The sequence below is a fragment of the Acomys russatus genome, chromosome 25, assembly GCF_903995435.1.
Source record: "Acomys russatus chromosome 25, mAcoRus1.1, whole genome shotgun sequence".
Classification (NCBI taxonomy): domain Eukaryota; kingdom Metazoa; phylum Chordata; class Mammalia; order Rodentia; family Muridae; genus Acomys; species Acomys russatus.
The window spans coordinates 805722-825036 of NC_067161.1; the positions used below are offsets into that span (position 1 = coordinate 805722).

Below are 19315 nucleotides of genomic sequence, written 5' to 3' on the forward strand. Positions count from 1 at the left end.
CCGTGCCTTTTTAGTTCCTAAAGTCAAACAGTAGAAGACGCTAAGATGGTGGGCCTGTGGACTGTAGTGTCGGAAGCCTTAGTTATACCACATTAAGCCTATAATTACACTGATTTGATGTGATTTTTGACAATTGCCACTTGTCAAAATTCAATCTTTCCCTTTTTTGGGTGCAAATGATTACATACAGTCTTCCCTGTTTATTTGGTGCAATGAAGTATAGCAGGTGACATGGGGAAGGGGTAAATTATCACCTTTAACAAGATTGATTTTTAAGTGTTTTTATACATTTGGAATTGTTACCTGGTTTTGCTGCAACAGAATTTTACCTTGAGACACATCTGATGTTGGCTTAAATAAAGGCTCTTGAGAAATTGCTACCTGTGAATTCAGTAGATAACATAAAAGTTTCTAAAAGTAACATGAATATCCTAATTGGGCCATCTTAGTAGCATCATATGTGAAATTGTCTCCAGCTTTGTGGGGTTCAGATTGACTTGGCCTTCCAGGAGCTTATCCATAGGTAAGTAAGCACAAATAAGTTCAACTCATTCTTTCCCAGCCTTACATCTTGCCTAGAACAGAGCAGTTCTGACAGGAAGTTTCTAAAAGTAACCTTTGAAAAAGGAGTTTTTCCTGGCCATCTTGTCTCTGAAGTCTCAGCTACTTACCAGTGAAGCCAAGCCGAACCCTCTGTCACTCATGACTGGTGAAAGGTCTACATTGTAGTGAAGCAAAAAATTGTCTAAACAGCATAGTGTGTCGGTGCACGCCTGTAATCCCAGCACTCGGGAGGCAGAGGCAGGCGGGTCTCCGTGAGTTCGAGGCCAGCCTGGTCTACAAAGGGAGTCCAGGACAGCCAAGGCTACATAAAAGGAACCCTGTCTCTGGTGGGGGGCGGGGGCAATTACCTACACAGATGCCTTTGCCAAAATAAGATTTTATTTTGAAAGACAGGAAGGAAGTAAAGCTGTGCAAGTGCAGGCTGGCTCTCAGGCCAAAACGTATTCTTCGGTAACTCTGATCTGATGTCAGCTTCCTGGAGAGGAGATCTTTTCCCATAAGCCATCTTCATTTTTTTTGTAGAGGAGAGCTTTATTTCCAGGAAACAGTATATTCTCTGGAGATGGGAATTTTTTTAAAAACATCAAGGTAGATCTAATATGTTCAACAAAGTGGGGGGGCTCGGCCAGAGGAGAAGTGGAAAGGTTCTGAAAAGACAAGATGGTGGATGTGAGAGGGGCCAGGCTATACCCCTTTAACGACAATGTCAGAGTAGCTTTGAGCTGCGGACACGGTCACTAGGCTGGTTTCAGTGTTGAGCCTCTGTGCAGCTGTCCAGTTACATAGATTTCATCGCTTCTGCTTCACCTGTGTAAACAGCTGCCAGGATGTTACTAATCCCCCACTGCCGTGAAAGTCTCACCCACTGAAGGAGAAGCAGCTGTTAGCTGGGGGCCAGGGTGCGGAGATCTGAGATGCAGCCAACCTGTGGGTTCTCACCTCTAGTATTCGCTGGTCATCCTGCTGCAGCCAGAAATCCACATGTGGGAATGGCGTCCAGGAGTACGGGCCTATCCGAAGGTGCTCTGTCTTTGCATCATAAATGCTAATCATCTAAAAGAACCATTTCCATGACAGGCTGTCAGGACTCCGCCCTAGCACTGCTGCAGTCTAGTTCTGAGGGTGTCCCCTTAGCTGATAAGCTGCGCACACTGACCTCCCAGAATAACAGCTGTCATCACCAAATGCCTCCCCTGTGTTTGGTCCTGTACACTGCTGTTTAGTTTTGATGGCAAACCCACAAGAAGACATGCTGCCTTTTTAAGGGGAAACTGATGGCGAGAGAGGTCCCCGCTTACATATGTCCAGCGAGTATCAGCAGTGCCTACAAGCCAGGTAGGTCTGCCTAAGGCTGTCCTCCTGACTGCACAGAATACAGCTTATTCTTACCCCAGCAGCTAGTCAGCATGCCACATAAACAGCTCACAAGGCCTGATGCCCAGGTGTGACAGCTGAACCCAAAGGGCAGACAGCCTAGACAGTGAGGCGTTGTCTCACAAAAAGAATAAAAGTACAGTTTGGGGCTTTTGGTTTTGTTGTTTGTCTGTTTTGAGATAGGATCTGACTGTGGTAGGCCAGACTGGCCTCAAACTCAGATGTGCCTACCTTAAAAATGTACACCAACACACCTCACTCACCTGGTATTATGGTTTTGAGGGGCTCTCATTTAGCTTGGAGTGACCTTGAACTCCTGATCTTCCCACCTCACCTCCCAAGTGTAGGATCACAGAGCCACCGTGACTGGCTCTGTAGAAACTGGCCAAAAAATTATGCCAGTGTTAATTTTCAGCTTTGAGGGGGCTATTTAGTCTGAAATATATCCTATTTAACTAAATAACAAAAGGAATCCTAAAGTGAGTTCCAGACCAACTCTGGGCTACAGTGTGACCCTCTGCCTCAAAAAGAAAAGAAAAGAAAAAGGAAACCACCCAGCTGGTCAAGGTAGTTGGTAATCCCAGCCCTTGGTGGAAGTTGATGCAGGAGGCATGCCACAAGTTCCAAGTCCCCCTACATAGCAAGAGCATATCAAGCACAGTCTAAGTCCAAATGTCATCTCACTGAGAGGTTAGCGCTGCACAAACACGCAGACTTCTGGGCTTTCTGGAGCGTGGGGTGCTGGTGCGTATGTGAGGCCAGAGGCCCTGTGTCTTCAGTTGCTTTTGAGACTGAGACAGGGTTTCCCACTAAAGCTGAGGCTACAGATTCAGAAAGGAAGGCTGGCTGGCTGGAAACCTCAGAAGTCAGCCTGTCTCTCTCCTCAGCTCTCGACAGGGACTGTGCACAGTACACCCAGCTTCCTGTGTGGTGCTTTGGATCATGGTTACTAGCGCACTTTGCCTAATGAACCAGTTCCTCAGTTCCTGTTTGGCTTTTGTTTGTTTGTTTGTTGTCTGTTTGTTTTTGTTGTTTTTCGAGATGGGGTTTCTGTGTGGCCCTGGCTGTCCTAGACTTGTCTTTGCAGACCAGGCTGACCTCAAACTCAGAGAGATCCACCTGCCTCTGCCTCCCAAGTGCTGAGATTAAAGGAGTGCACCACCACTGCCCGGCCCTGTTTGGCCTCTTAAAAAACAAACAAAACTACAGGGGGCTGGAGAGATGGCTCCGAGGTTAAGAGCACTGGCTGCTCTTTCAGAGGTCCTCAGTTTTTTGTTGTTGTTGTTTTTTTAATTTTACTTTATGTGCATTTGTGTGAGGGTGTCAGATCACCTAGAACTGGACTTACAGACAGTTGTGAGCTGCCATGTGGGTGCTAGGAATTGAACCCCTGGTCCTTTGGAAGAGAGCACAGTGTTCTTAACCACTGAGCCATCTCTCCAGGCCCCTGAGTTTAATTCCTGGCAACCACATGGTGACTCATGACCATCTATAATGAGATCCGGTGCCCTCTTCTGGCCTAAAGGTATACATGCAGGCAGAACACTGTATACTTAATAAATTAATTAAAAACAAAATCAAAAATACCACAGAGCCCTAGCTGGCCTCTACTTCACAGCAACTCACCTGTCTCCTGAGTGCTTGGATTAGAACTGTGTGCCACCATGCCAGGCTCATTCTGGGCATTCTGTCTACCTTTTCCTCAGGTGGGATGAATATTTAATTAAAAAGCATCCTAGAGACTAGGACACAGTTATACACTTGTGTAATCCCAGACCTAGGAAATGTTGAGACCAGGTTACATAACAAAGTCTTGTCTGAAAATAAAAAGGACCTAAGCTAGGAGTGCTCAGTGACAGAGCACTTAACCAGCATATGTGAGGGAACAGCTCGGTTTCAATCCTCAGCACCACTAAAAACAAGGAAAGATATACTTTGTTTTGTTTTGTTGTTTGAGATAGGGTTTCTCTGTATCTCTGGCTATCCTAGACTCACTTTGTAGACCAGGCTGGCCTGGAACTCACAGCGATCCACCTGCCTCTGCCTCCCCAGTGCTGGGATTAAAGGCGTGTGCCACCATGCCTGGCAGAAATTAAACTTTTAAACTGACTTAATTTGACTCATCAAACTATTCTTTGGTGACTAGATCCAAAAGTGTGGGTGATGTAGGATCCTGTCACTTCCCTCCATGCGGTCCTCTCTTTATGGGAAGAGGAAGTGGGCTGGGTTCCGGTGCCTATGACTTTCCTCAGGTCTAAAAACTTGAGGCTCTTGGGGCTCCCTCTTTACCCATCCCACGAAGACAGGCTCCCACTCACCGGGCCTCCTGCCAAAGCTCTTGCAGCACGCAGCTGCTCCTCAGGGCCCCGATCTTGAAAGGAAGCTCTGTAAATCTCTGCAGTTTTAATGTTGACGGCTGGAAGGGACAAGGGAGTGAGTCTAAACTGACAGAGATCCAAGACAGACTTTACATTTCTACCACTACATGTAAGAGCCAGAAACACAGCAAAGAATGGACTTCCAGCTGGAGAAAGGCTGAGGTGCTGACAGCCTTGTACCAGCCAGCACTGGGGGAAGAACAAAGTGCCTGTGTGCTCACCACACCAGAAGCCGGCTGCAACTCATTAGCCGTGGAGAGAGGAGGGCCCTGGGCTGCCTTCAGTCCAACAGCTCTGCACTTTGTGATCTTCATTCTGAATCAAAACCTTGCTTTATTCTCAGAGTGTACAGATCCCATGAGCACAGGCTAGATGAAAACATGCCAGACCACCCACTCATGTCACACTAAACTATAGGAGTGGCTGTGGGAGAGGTATGACCCATGCAGTACATGGCACTAACAGCCCTCCCAGCTAATGGGCAACCAAGTCAGGTCCCTTGCCCAGAGTGTCACCATAAATATACAGGAGCAAGGATCCAAACCCAACAACAGATGAGTGACTGCCCAGTCAGACCTTGAAGCTGAGACAGCCTGCTATACCCACATGGAAACCGTACGGCTCTCTAACACAGACACTACTTACCAATGCCGTAAATGATTGGAAAGTGATTGTCATTTTCCTCCCGGTCATTTAACTCTAAGAAAGGAAGTAGAAGTACTAAACAGTTGTTCTCACTCCACGCAAAGGAAGAGCAGGCAGAGCAGAGCCCCAGGCAGGCCACCGGCCAGCCCCGCCTCAGCCACACCCTCCCACCAGGAGCACAGGCCAGACACCAGTGCCTTTGTGTATTTGTGTAGACGCATCTGAACATCCAACCTAACTGGGCAGGACCTGGTGCACTGCCTAATCATAAGGAGTCGTGGGGACAAGTCACTGAATAGGTGACAGCCTTTTTTGAATGTCTTCTCCAATTCCTATCCTGATGGCAGCTGTTGTAAGAAAGGCACAGACAAATCCTTCCTGAATCCTTTTGCCCTGTTTGGGTGAAAGCAGCAGGACTCACCTGTCACACATAATGTCACTAAGTGAATGTCATCATCTTGTTTGTCAAATTCACCTACAATTAGAATTTCAAAATTGATGTCAAAAAAGTACCCAAAAATGAGGTACCAGGGGTATGTGAATATGATTAAAATACACATGCATGAAAATGCCCTATTAGGGACTGGGTTACAGCTCAACTAACACAGTAGTTGCCTAGCATGCTTAAGGCCCTGGCTTCAATCCCTAGCACTACAGAAACAGGCATGGCAGCACATTCAATTTCAAGGCCAGTCAGTGCTACATGAGATCAGGTCTCAAAACGGGGGTTGGGGGCGTTGGGGGGTTGGCCTGGAGAGATGGGTCAGAGGTTAAGCACACTGGCTGTTCTTCCAAAAGTCCTGAGTTCAATTCCCAGCAACACATGGTGGCTCGCAACTATCCATACTTGAGATCTGGTGCCCATTTTTGGTATGCAGGCAGAATACTGAATAAATAAAAAATAAATAATTTTTTTAAAGTGGGGAGGAGGACCGGGTGTGGTGGCACACCCCTTTAAATCCTAGCACTCTGGAGGCAGAGGCAGGCGGATCACTGTGAGTTCAAGGCCAGCCTGGTCTATAAAGTGAGTCCAGGACAGTCAAGGCTACACAGAGAAACCCTGCCGGGGGGAAGGGGAGGACAAAAAATAAAGTGTGCGTGTGGGGTGCAACTCTAAGAGGTTAGGTCAGCAAGAAGACTCAATCTGTAAAGGTGCCTGTAACCTGTGTTTGATATCTGGGACTCAGTCACACAGATTGCCTTTACCTCCATGCTCAAGGTACATGGTGCATGTGTGTTTAACACAGAGCCTCACTCCATAGCCCAGGCTGTCCTGAAACTCAAATCCACCTCCCTCAGCTTCCCGAAGTGCTGGGATTAAAGGTGCGTTGTATGCCGCCAAGCTTTCACAGGTGTTTCTGTTGTGGCTTTATTGGTCTCACTGTGTGGCTTAGGCTGATTAGGAACAACCAACCTTCTGCCTCAGTCTCCTCCCAAGTGCTGGACTGCAAGCATGAACTCCACACCTGGTTCAGTAGGTAACACCTGGTAGATTTGTAACTCTTCTCAGGACACTGGCCGGTCCCTGTTGTCAGGCCTGCTACATTGCTCATCTATGGGTTGGTCAGGGTCTCTGCAAGTTTGTAGTGTCTTACATTTTACTTGTTTGTGCATGCTGGGAAGCACATGGTGGGTGGGGGGTGTAAGAGACAACTACAGGAGTCAAGTTTTTCTTCCCACCACTTGAGGCCCAAAGATCAACCTCAGGTCAGGCTTGGTGGGAAGTGCCTTTACCCACTAAACCATCCTGCCAGCCCTCCTCTGCACACTTTCCATGACTTTCTTAGAATAGATCCCAAGAAGGGAAATTACTGAGTCAAAGGACAGGAACCTTTAAAAAGGCTTAAGCCACAGTGCCAGTTTTCTTGCTGGCAGGTTGCTCCAATGTATATGGCATAACATTAATGAATGAATACCTGTTTCACAATTAATATCTAACTGTGTCTTTTACTGATTTAATAGAAAAGGCTGCTGTTTTCATTTTCTGAAGATTACAAAGAACATTCCTGCCAAAAGAGTAATTCTGTTTCTATACACCTCAGAGTATGTATTCCCAAGAATTCGTTAATTAATGTTTTAAAAGAGCATCTTTGGCATGTCTGCAGTTGTAATGGTGGGGTTAACTTACTGAGAAGCTGATGAGTAAGTTTCTGTGACAGCTGCCTGTCATCACTGAAGCCGCCCACAAGGTGCACTTCCAGCCTGCCAAGAAAGGACATGACATGACGGTGCTGGGTTCATGGTGAGACCAACGAATTTCCACAGCATACGATGAAAATACATGTGGGAGGGGCTGGAGAGATGGCTCTCCAGAGGTCCTGAGTTCAATTCCCAGCAACCACATGGTGGCTCACAACCATCTACAATGTGATCTGATACCTCATCTGGCCTGCAGGTGGTACATGCAGGCAGAGCATTGTATACATAATAAATAAATAAATTAATTAATTAATTAAAATAAAATAAAGAAAATACATGTGGGACAGTGGGATGCATGTGAGGCTGCCGAGGCCAGCAGCAAGGCTATGAGGACCTCACCCAGGGTCCTCAGGGCAGTATCATCTGGCCACCCACAAAGAACACCCTAGAACTTCTCAGTACCTCCACTAAGAATATCTGGGCTGTGACCACTGTGGCTTTGTCACCACTCCACCAGGCTGACCCTGATTTCCACAGTAACTAAACAATTATGTTCTGAGAACCCTTATGACTAGCCTGGGCCAAGGCAAAAGGAAAAGGCAATTTTACAACCACACAAGTCAAAAATCTGTGAAGCCAACCAGTCCATGACACAAACCCAGCTAGGAGATCTAAATTTTTTTGGTTTTTTTTTTCTGGTTTTTCGAGACAAGGTTTCTTTGTGTAGTCTTGGCTGTCCTAGACTTGCTTTGTAGACCAGGCTGGCCTCAAAAACTCCCCTGCCTCTGCCTCTGCCTCCCAAGTGCTGGAATTAAAGGCATGCACCCCCCACACCCAGCTGAGATCTAAGTTTTTTTTTTTTAAAGCTCAGTGCTAACACACTCATGGCATATACAGAGCCCAGTGTTCAATTCCTAGCACACACATAAAGTTTAAATTTTGTTTATTTTTTGAGACAAGGTTGGTGTGGAATTCACTATGTAGACCAGGCTGGCCTCAAACTAAGACATCCTCATGCCTTTGCCTCCTGATACTAGAATTAAAAATGTGTGCTACCATACCTTCTTTCTCCTGTTTTGTTTTTTTAACTTACGTGTTGCATCATACTTTCTCCCTGGTTTGTTTTGTTTTTACTTACCTATTGCACTATGAAGCTGACCAATGGTCTCCCCAAGATTCTAAACATCTGTATATGACTGTACTAGTTCCTTCAAAGGGTACCAAGAGCCAAGCATAATAACAACAGAACAAATGGGCCAGTTATGTGAGCACATGAGAGCCAGGCCTGGGTCACAGGCCAGAACTTAACTAGCTCTGTGGCTTTGGTACACAACCATGTGTCACAGGGTAGTTCTTACCCTATATCCATGCTCAAACTGCTGGCCTGCTGAAGTGTGTAGCACAGTGACTCCCATCCCCCTGCTGCCTTCTTCAGGCCTTCCTACATTTGTATTTTGACCTGCTTGCTTCACAGAGTAGGCACAACGCCTGCTCTGGACAGGAAGTTCTTGGCCCCCCAGAACAAGCAGCTGTCTAGCCAACAAATTAATACTTGAGATGCAAAGATCCCAACACTACGTAAGTTCAAATCCAAACTCCATTTAAAACTCAGCACAGGGCTGGAGAGCTGGCTCAGCCAGTAAAGGCTAGGCTCACAACCAAAATATAAAATTCAGCCCAGAAGCCTAACATGCTGTCTCTTCCCTGTAATCCCAGCACTAAGGAGACCAAGGCAAGAGGATTATGAGTTTAAGACCAGACTACCTAGTAAGGCCCTGTCCAACAAAAACTCCAGGACTGTCTTGTCTCTCCCATCCATCCATCCAGTGTGGACAGCACCCATGTTCAAAGTGTGCACAACAGCATCCCCCACAGTGTCGGTGTAACAGCAGCATGGCACTTACCTTCCACACTGAGTGTGGTCAGAAAAGGATTTTATGGAGCTCATTATCAGAGGGACTTCGGCTTTGGTGTCAGTTCCATCACAGTGTGTCAGGCAGGTTGCCCCATTACCTGGAAGACAAGGGTAAAAACTGAGTAAGTCCTTATATTCTGGGAAGTGAGCCATGTAGAGCACGTGAAAGGGGCCATGCTGCCCAGCCAACCCATCTAACCGGGGCACCAGGAAGACACCATGCAGAAAAGAAAGACAGGGCTCCAAACTCAACACAGGAAACCCACACTGAGAGTCGAGATGGTTTAACCAACAGTTTCCTTCATTTCTGTTGTCATACCTGTGTGCCTCAGGACCACAATATGACAAGTGGTGGCATCATCAGAACCCAGAATGGAGACAGAGCCTGTTTAAAAAAGAAATAACATAAAATACCCAGTAGGCTTTGGGGAAGGCCCAATGCACTGCTTCCTAACCTACCATCCTTTGGGGAGGTCACTGCAAGCTCTCTTTGCTGAACATACAGAAGGCCCTGGGGTCCCACTTGTTGAACAGACTGACCTCTGAGAAGTCTGGCTCTTTCCTGTTTAATTGAAACAGAATAAAATAGTGGTGTAAATTAGTGAGGCTTGAGGAACTAGAAAAGTGGAAAGAGCCAATGTGTACTCAGAAGTGGGAAGCAGGCTAGCATGTCTGAACTGTGCTGTGCTGGCAACAGAAGACTGATGGAGAAAGGCAGTGGCAGCACTGACGGGACTGACTAGGAGGAGCGACAGAAAACAAGATCCCACGGGGGCTGGTGAGATGGCTCAGCGGTTAAGAGCACTGTCTGCTTTTCCAAAGGACCTAGGTTCAATTCCCAGCACCCACATGGTCCCTCACAACTGTAACTCCAGCTCCAGGGATTCTGACACCTTCAGACCAAAGCACATAGAATAAAATTAAATAAATTATTTAAAACAAAAAAACAAAAAAACAAGATCCCAGTGCCCAAGAAAGAGACAGTCCTTTATCAGAGTCCTTCAAGAGCCTGAGACTTGGCCATATTTTGCTTTGTTTGTTTTTTCTCTTTGGTTTTTTTGTTTTGTTGTTGTTTTTGTTTTGTTTTTTGTTTGTTTTAGACAAAGTAGTTCAGGCTGCCTTTGCATTGTCCATCCTCCTACCTCCTGAGTGTATCACCATTTTAAAGTATAAGAAAATCAGCCAGGAGTGGTGGTTTGTGCTTATAATCCCAGCACTGGGAAGTGAGGCTGTCTTAACGGTAACCCTGGCTGGGCATGGAAGGAAACACCAGTGATCCCAGCACTCAGAAGGCTGAGGCCAGCCTGGGCACATGTTCATGGGGCGGAAGAGGAGCTGACACACCACTAAAATAAATTCTCCAACAAGCAAGCCTAGTCACGTGTCCCTACGCCTGCTTCGGTCCTGCATCAGCTTACCATTTCTCATGCCTGGTGCTAATCCAAGAAACCTGAGAAGCTCAATCATCAATCTAACTAGTTAAGTACTGTCTTTTTTTAATGAATCCCACTGTTGGAAGGCTAGGGCATGCCCCTCAATTTAAGAACTGTACTAGGAGGTTCTGGGTTCAGAATTACATCTCCAGCAAGGCTGGGGTGGGGCACAGGAAAGAAGGAAACAACAAACTAAATCATCTAAGCCCAGACCAGCGAGACGACCTGCTTACTGTGCAACCCAGAGAGAATGTGGCTGTTTGCACAAGAACCTCCTATCTCACATTTCATGGCACCCCAGCCCAGTGACACCCCAGACGTGCATCCCCGCTTTAGTTGCTGTGCTCAGCTCCTTTGGGGAGGGGTTAAGGCAGATTCTTACCACTCGTGTTCACAGTTGGCTCACCATCAGTGAGCAAAGTGGGGTGTGAAAACAAGTTATCATTTCAAGACTAGCACAAGAAATGAAAGCAAAGACACCCAGAAATAGCCACAGCACAGAACCGCGGCTAGCCTGCTCTCCTGATGAAGCCTCACTTCTGCCATGAGCAGCTGCATGCTGGATTGGCAAAAGCCAGCAAGGGACCCTCCTGGAGGCAGCCCACAGCTGACAAATGGGTGTGTCCCTGGTTTAAACAAAGCCCCAGGGGCTTTTGCCTCAAGACTGCTTGTTGTTGCTGTATTGCCTTGCCATGCTTGTCTCACGTGTCTGGCATGGCAGAGACCCTCGCTGCCTATTGCTTCACTCTGGAGGGCAGATTTCCTGCAGATTATATTGAAGATGCACCCTGTTTAAATGAATTAATGACTTCATAATCTCTGATGATGATTTTGTAGGATTTCTGACTTGACTCAAGTAATTTTTAAAACCCTCCTGCAGTAGCAAAAACTGCCAAATACTTGAATTACACCAAGAAGGAAAATGACTGAAACAAATTAATGATCAGGAAAATACATTCATTCTAGTTTTAGTCCAGGGATAAAGCCCAGGTGTACACCACGATAAGAAAGACTATATGGGGGCTGGAGAGATGGCTCAGTGGTTAAGACCGCCGCCTGCTCTTCCAGAGGTCCTGAGTTCAATTCCCAGCAACCACACGATGGCTCACAACCATCTATAATGTGATCTGATGCCTTCTTTGGCAAATAAAGCACTCATATACAATAAATAAAATAAATAAATCTTAAAAAAGAAAGAAAGACCATATGAATATAGAAACAAAGAATAAATGGCTAGCTATACAAGACCAGACAGACATCTGTTTCTTAGGAAAACCTTGAAATAAAAAAAATTCTTAGCCAGATGTGGTGGTGCAGTGTCTATTCTTTCTAAAGGTCCTGAGCCATCTCTCCAGCCCTGAATGAGGTTTTTGGTTTTTTTTTCATACATAGAACCTCTATCTTAAAGGATATAAAAACTCAGGACAAAAATAAATGTGTTGAAGCCCAATGGAACTGGCCTCATCCACCAGGTGTATACATTGTCCATATGTCAGACTGTCTGTTTATATACCTAATTATCTGTGTATACATTTTATACGTACACAAGCACACATATGTATGTTTACATATATGTGGATGTATGATGCCTTTGGGAGCGTCATTGTTTTGTCTATTGATTGTATGTGTGCATGTGTGTGTGAGGTTTGTAAAAATCTTCTTGCTTTGTCTGCTATATGTGTGCACATTTTTGCATGTTTCTAAGTTTAGTAAGTGTCTAAAGTGAGTCCAGCACAGCCAAAGCTACACAGAGAAACCCTGTCTGGAGAGAAAAAAAAGACCTCCTGCAGTTAAACAATGAAAGTTTTTAGCTAGAGAGCTGTTTTGGCAGCAGAAAAATCAGAAGGCTTGGCTAGCCCACTTGCTAAGGCTTTAGACCCTGAGTCTGAAGGTCCAGGGTTCATGTCCCCACTCCCTCTCTTTTCCTCCCTAACAGCAAGGCTCTTAGCCTGAAAGACAGGAAGTACAGAGGGAAACACCAGTCACCAAGCAATCACTGCCAACACTCCACCCACCTTGGTTTGCCCTGGGTGCTGGGGCTGGCCTCTAGCACACTTCACATCTGTATGCATGAGAGAAAAGGAAGAAATGCGCTGTTGTGTGGTGCACATGAGTGTGAGGTATACTTGAGTGAGAAGTGTGCATATGAGAGATGTACACATGTGGTGAACATGTGTACACACCTGGAAGCCGGAAACCAATGCCATATGCCATATGCCTCTGTCCCTTATTTCTATTTTATTTCGTGTGTGCATACACATATGCATGTGTGTGGTGCTATATACATGTCAAGGCCAGAGGGCAATAAGTATTATTTTTATCCTTCACCATGTATGGCCCAGAGACCAAACTCAGTTGTAAGGCTTGGCAGCAAGCCTTTAACATGGAAGCCATCTTGACAGCCCTTAGTGTTTTGAGACAGGATCTCTCACTGAACCTGGGATCCACAGTGTTCCACCCCTCAGCAGTAGGATTATATAAGCATCCTGAAGCCATTTATGTCAGGTCCCTGTGCTTGCCAGCAGGCGTATCATCCACTGAACCAAGCTCATACTTCCTAAAGTCACCCAGTGGCCAGCCACAGTGGATCTGTCCCTGTGCTGCGCCCAATGAGTGCCTTTTCTAGAGGATCTAGACAGTGAGGTGAGGATCGCTGGGTGCCTAAGACCAGACATACTGGTTTTCCTGTGCATACTGGTGAGAAAACAAGGCAGGGAAGGATGGTCACCATAACAATAAGGGATTGCCCTAGCAACATGGTACCGGAAAGCTGTGAAGATCATGAGTTGGTGATCAGCCTGAGCTACAGTGAGACCTTTCACAAAAGAAAGGATGGGGAGGGGGTAGTGTTCTAGAATGTTCCATCTAAAATGTCAGACAGTGCAGAAAGGAGGGGTTATACTAATCAGGCTTATTACTTGCTGGTGCTGTATACTCACAAAATACTGATATATGAAAGAAAGCATACAGGAAGCCAGGCCTGGTGTGTATGCCTTTAACTCTAGCACTTGGGAGGCAGAGGTAGGCACAGATCTCTGTGTTCGAGGCCAGCATGGTCTAAAGAGCTTGTTTCATACACACACACACACACACACACACACACACAAAGGAAGGACAGATGGACACAGGAAATAGGCCAAGCGTAGTAGTTTAAGCCTGCAATCCTAGCACTAACAAGGCTGAGGCATAAGTTACTGTGTAGAAGGCTAGCCTGGGCCATACAATGAAACTGTATCAAAAAACAAAACCAAACAAGACAATACATGGTATGCTACTATTCAGAAAGTGTATAAGGGGAGGGGCAGAAGGAGGGAAACTGTGGTCAGGCGTAATATACGGCAGAGTACACTAATTTAAAAAGGGTGCTGTGATGGACACATTGGGTCACACCTCTAGTCATGGTACAGCTGAAGCAATAGGTCTCTTTCAGGCGTTCAAGGCCAGCACTAGACCCAGACCAAGCTCAAGGCCAGCCTGTTTCTCTAAAAATAGAAGCAGGGCAGTGGGGTAGGTAGAGACAAGACACTGCAGAGATGGTCAGTAGTTGAAACTGTTTGCTAGGGAAATCTACCAGAGGCTAGGTCCCAGTACTCACAAGCTAAGATCCCCCACACACACACACCTGTAACCTCAGCTCTGCGGTGGGCGAGACAGAGAAGCGACAGAACTTGCTCCATCCAGCCAAGCTAAGAAGACAGCACATTCAGGGAGAGACCATGCCTCAAAGCCACAGAGCGGAAAGGAAGGCATCTGATACCCCTTTCTGGCCTCCCTGGTCACACATGTACCCACACCTACATGCACACGTGCACACACACAGATAAAGACACAAAATCAGGGTGTAGTGGTCCAACCTTTAATCCCAGCATTTGAGAGGCAGAACAGAGAAGAGCTGTGATGGCTGGAGGCAAGTCTACACAGTGCGTTCCCAGGACTACATTCACCCTTGAGCCTAGCGTATACATACGGCAGGGGAGGCGGAGGCAGTGGGAATCTGAGTTTGAGGCCAGCCTGGTCTACATATCAGGTTCAAGGACATCCAGAGCTATGTAGAGAAACCTTGTCTGAAAAACAAACACTTGTGGCTGTGCCCAGGACATGATTTTCTCCTCTCTGCAGCGCACACAACATCCTAAAGAAAGGGATTCTTTAACTCATGGCAGAGGGAAGGCCACACCAGCCTGCTCCTCTGGCTCCCCCTGTCCTCACTGGGGGCCGCTCTGCTCTCCACAACTCTCCACTCTGTGGCCCTTCTGGCATGTGCCTCGCTCGCTCCCACATCGCCTCATCTCCACTTTCTCATGGAATGTGCTGTCGTGACCACTATAACTCGAAGTTTTCAAATGGGTAGAGGAGAGTGTCCCCTCAATCCTTAAGGTGACTGAAACTTTTCTGATTATTCCTGGCTTCACCGACCCAGTGTGCAGTGCCTAGCCCGACTTGCCGGAGGTAGTATTAGGATCTAGCTGTCCTGAAGTGCAAGTCAACTGTCAGTCCCCCTGCCCCGTAGCTCTCAGGGTCTTTCCGCCCATTCATTTACCCAACAATACCTGGTAAGCACAACGCCATCTGCTTTCAGGAAACGTTAGCTCCAGGAAGCAGATCCAGGAGAAAACAAAGCAAGTAAGCAGACAGAGCTACAAACCCCACAGCTGCTCAGAGGAAACTTCTAGAAGGCCTTCCCCATGCTCAGGCTCCCGTGCGTCACCCCTCAAAGTGAAAGTGGGCATCTTTCCTTCAAGGCAATAACTGATTAGTAAACAGTCCTCTCCTTGACTGGACATGTGAGATCCAGGGGCGGGTTGACTCCAAACCAGCGTGTGGAATCTTGGTCACCACAGCCTGCACCGGGAGCCCTGTTCCACAAGGCCCCACAAGGAAAAAACAAGACAAAAGCCGGAACCAGCAACTTCCAAGCGAAGCCCTTTGGGCTTAAAATACGCCCGCGGGGAAGGGGCGCGGGGCGGGGGAAGGGGTGCGGGGCGGGGGAGGGGGCAGGCGAGAATGGGCGCGCAGAGGACTGGGCCCCTACCCGCACCTGTCCACAGCAGGGCTGTGCAATGCGGGGAGCGCGCGAGCGCCTGATGGGGGGGCCCAGTGTCCTCCCGCTGCGTGCTGTGCGACCTTCCGTGAGTTACCTAACCTCTCTGGGCCCCGCCTCAGCAGGCGCCCAGTGAAAGCACGTCGGCGGCCGAGCTGCGGAGATCCCACCCGCCCCGCAGGCCCCAGTAAGGCCGGCTCACCTCCAGTGGCGGGTGCGCTCGGACGAGCTCCGCAGCTGACCGCGGCAGCCGGACTCGCTGCCCACCCACGAACAGCGGCATTGCCTAGGCCGCCACCAGGTCGAGGTAGGCGCCCCGCCCCACGCAGCACCACGCCCCCCGAGGGAGCCACGGCCCCCGCCGGCCGCGGAGACTGCCGGGACGCGTAGTCCAGACAAGTGGTGCAGCCCGAGGGATCGGGGGCGGGGGAATGGAGGGAGTGGGAACTGCAAGGCATCACGGTAGTTATCGTCCAAACTATACTTTGTCACTTAAGACCTGCGTCCTTCGCAGTGGACGCCGGGAGATGTAGTCGTAGAGACCTGTGACGCGTCACCCAGGCCCTGACCCCGCCTCTGGCCGAGTTGATTCGCAAAAGTGTGTTCAGCTAAATAAAGTCCATTTCATCTGGCAGACTTAGAGCGGTTGTCGCAGGGAACGCGTGGATTTCGGCCCCAGAAGGCCCTGCGGTGGGAGGCTCCGGAACAAAAATTGCGGAAGCGGCTGCCCTGGCGCGTGGACAAGTGGCCCCACCTCTGCATTTCGTCCTTGCCCTTCACCACCCTCCACAGAAAAGCTAGGACCCAGGCTTGTCCGCTGCTGACCGCGCACTTGAGTTATTACGAATTGCTGTCTCCAGAGTCTAAATTTTAAACCTGTTTTTTGTGACCCTAAGCCACATATTCTCAGATAGGGTTGTAAATACATGTAAAATTAAATCTTGGCTCAGACAGGATTTTGAGCTTGCCATGGTACCTCAGCATGCATTGCCAGCATAAAATGTAATTACATAGCATTTACAAAAGCAACTGACCACCTGAGGGGGTAGAGGAAGGCTGGGTAACACGTACCAAAACTGAGGAATATGTTGTTTTTTTTTAACTTGGGGGTCACAACCCCAAGTCAGGTCCACTCATCCATCTTCTATAAGCCAGTTGACTAAAGAGCCTAAATAAAAGTAAAAAGCAGAAAAGGGAGATTCGTTCGATATGGCCACATCGAGAAGAGGGCAAAGAGGTCCAAGAAACCCAAGCCCATCAGTTTACAGCCAGGGCAAAGGCTAGAACATCTAAGCAGACCATTGACCCATTGTGGGGAGCCACCAAGCCAAGGCGTGGGAGGCCTTCATGAGAAGACAGAGTTCTGTGATCTTGTCCAACTTGGCAGGGCCAGTGGCTCAAGGGGAAGGTTTCTGGGGATCTGACTTTGCGTGGACTGTGGTTATCAGTGTGAAAGCAGTTGTGTTTTTGTCAACATAGTCAGGTGACCTTGGCTTTTCAGCCCCCTGCAAATAGTCTATGTGATGCTCCTCTTACTAAACTGACTTGGCATCTGCACCGGCTCTGGAGGACTCCTTGGTCCCAGCTGTTACTTGACTTCCCTTCTCATCCCTGGCCCTCCCACTTGACACCTCATAGTGTTTGAAGAGCTTGTTCCTGCTGATGTGTGTTAACTCGTCATCTGGGCTTTCCCCCTCCAGCTAGTGCGCTTTCCTTCCTTCTTCCAGTGAGATCCTGGATTAATTCCTATTTCTTTGGGATCCATTGTTTCAGATGTCTGATAGATTGAGATTGGTGAAGTTTCATTTTACAGTTATAGGCCAGAATGAAGAGAAGCCAGGACAGGAACTGTGGGAAGGAGCGAAAGCTCTGTCCCAGGTGAAAGTAATCTTGGCGGGCTTTACCCCTTGGAAACACCACTGATAGACTAAATGGAGCTGGGCTATTGTGTCTTTAACCGAACATCAGTGGGGGCAGGGATCCTGACCCAGACCGGATTGCACGCCTCAAGGAGACGTAGGCGGAGGAGAGAGGAGAAGGCTACATCTTTTGGAGCAAGATCACACATGGATTTGGACAGAGACCAGCTTACAGGCCAGACCAGCGTACAGGCCAGAAACACCTGGGGATCCGTCCTGTGGAATAGATACGGAAAGGTTTACTCTTGTTTTCCTTCTTGTATAGGATTGTTAGATTGTATAATAAAGTTTAATTGTTAAAAAACAGAGCCAACAAGGAACTGTCCATGGGAACCTACTCACTGGCTTGTTCCTCTTGGCTTGCTCAGCCTTTTGTTGTTGTTTAATGAAGATTTATTACATATACTGTGCTCTGCTTGCATGTACACCTGCATACCAGAAGAGGGCACCAGATCTCATGGTAGATGGTTGTGAGCCACCATGTGGTTGCTGGGAATTGAACTAAGGACCTCTGAAGCAGACAGTGCTCTTGACCGCTGAGCCAGCTCTCCAGCCCTGGCACTAGGCCTTTCTTACAGCACCCAAGGCCACCTGCCCAGGGGCGGAGCTTCCCTCAGTGGGCTGGGCCCTTTTACAGCACTCAGCCATGCAACATCGGATACAACAGGTGGCAAGGTGCAGCTGCAGCCTCTGCCAGTGTCACCTTCCCTTCCACCCCCGTGGCAGGATGCAAACAGTCAACAGGCACAGCTGGGATAATTCTTTTGCAAAGGGCTCAGCTGAACTCCCCAGAATGACAGTTCCCTGGCTCCTAAAACAATCAACTCGGGTGTTCTCTCTGCAACTAACTCAGGCTGGCCTGAAACTCACTAGGTAAATCTTAAACTCATGACAATCCTGTTTTAGCCTTGAAAGTACTGAGATTATGGCTTTTTAATTTTCTATTAGGATTTACGTGTTATGCGAGTGCAGGTGCACAGAGAAGGCAGACTGTGAGCCTATTGTCAACACCACTTGTCAGAACACACGCTATGGTCAACACATCTACCTCCAGGCCCTGATTAAGCCTTTGAGTCACACAGTTTATACAGAACAAGCCAAGAGAAAGCTGAAGGTTCCCTGAACAATTAAATAGTTAAGTGTGGCAGGGCATGGTGGCGCACGCCTTTAATCCCAGCACTCCTGAGGCAGAGGCAGGCTGATCATTGTTTGAGGCCAGCCTGGTCTACAAAGTGAGTCTAGGACAGCCAAGGCTACACAGAGAAACCCTGTCTCAAAAAACCAAAGGGAGGGGGTGTAAACGTGCTAAATTGTTCTAATGGAGGGGGGAGCTAGGAGTATAGGTGACTGAAACACACAAACAAAAAGCATGTGATGTATTCCTATAAGCCAGTCAGCTCTAGTCAAGTCCTTGAGTGAAATTCAGGATTCCCCCCTCCCCACTGACATCTACTCTAGGCCATTTCTTCACCAGTTTGTCTTTGAAGACAAAAAATAGATTCTTCCCTATTATGCTGAGTGCTTTACCTTGCAAGCATGCCAGCTTTTTTTTTATAAGTTTTTTTAAAGATTTATTTATCATTTATACAGTATTCTGCCCTCATGTGCACCTTCCCGCCACAAGAAGGCACTGGATCTCATTATAGATGGCTGCAAGCCACCATGTGGTTGCTGGGAATTGAACTCGGGACCTCTGCCCTTAACCTCTGAGCCATCTCTCCAGGCATGCCAGCTTTTCTTAATACCCATTCATCTCAGCCCGGTTCAGTGTCCTCAGTTTCCTTCCTCAGCAGATGCTTATCACATCAGGACCCGCAGGCCCGACCCCACACGGTGTGTTCATCTGCTTTGATGTGTGTCCGACAGTCAGTCCCAGGAAGGCAGCTGCAGAGTGTGCTTAGCATGCA

The 19315-nt window shown here is 47.8% G+C and overlaps 1 protein-coding gene across 3 annotated transcripts; it reads right to left on the reverse strand.

Annotated features, from left to right (window-relative positions):
- Positions 1 to 956: 956 nt before the first annotated feature.
- Ntan1 (N-terminal asparagine amidase) lies at positions 957 to 15819 on the reverse strand. 3 transcript variants are annotated; one of them, XM_051168052.1, is made up of 10 exons: positions 15692 to 15819; positions 9556 to 9577; positions 9335 to 9400; positions 9005 to 9113; positions 7090 to 7163; positions 5383 to 5436; positions 4962 to 5015; positions 4257 to 4354; positions 1504 to 1617; positions 957 to 1211 (listed from the first exon to the last, which is right to left on the reverse strand). In XM_051168052.1, exons 1-10 carry the CDS (start codon positions 15770 to 15772, stop codon positions 1032 to 1034), a joined length of 852 nt encoding a protein of 283 aa, XP_051024009.1. In that variant the 5' UTR covers positions 15773 to 15819; the 3' UTR covers positions 957 to 1031. The 3 variants fall into 3 exon arrangements, with proteins under 3 accessions (XP_051024009.1, XP_051024008.1, XP_051024010.1); XM_051168051.1 differs by having other exon boundaries at positions 9475 to 9577; XM_051168053.1 differs by lacking the exon at positions 1504 to 1617 and having other exon boundaries at positions 9475 to 9577.
- Between the last annotated feature and the right edge of the window lie 3496 nt (positions 15820 to 19315).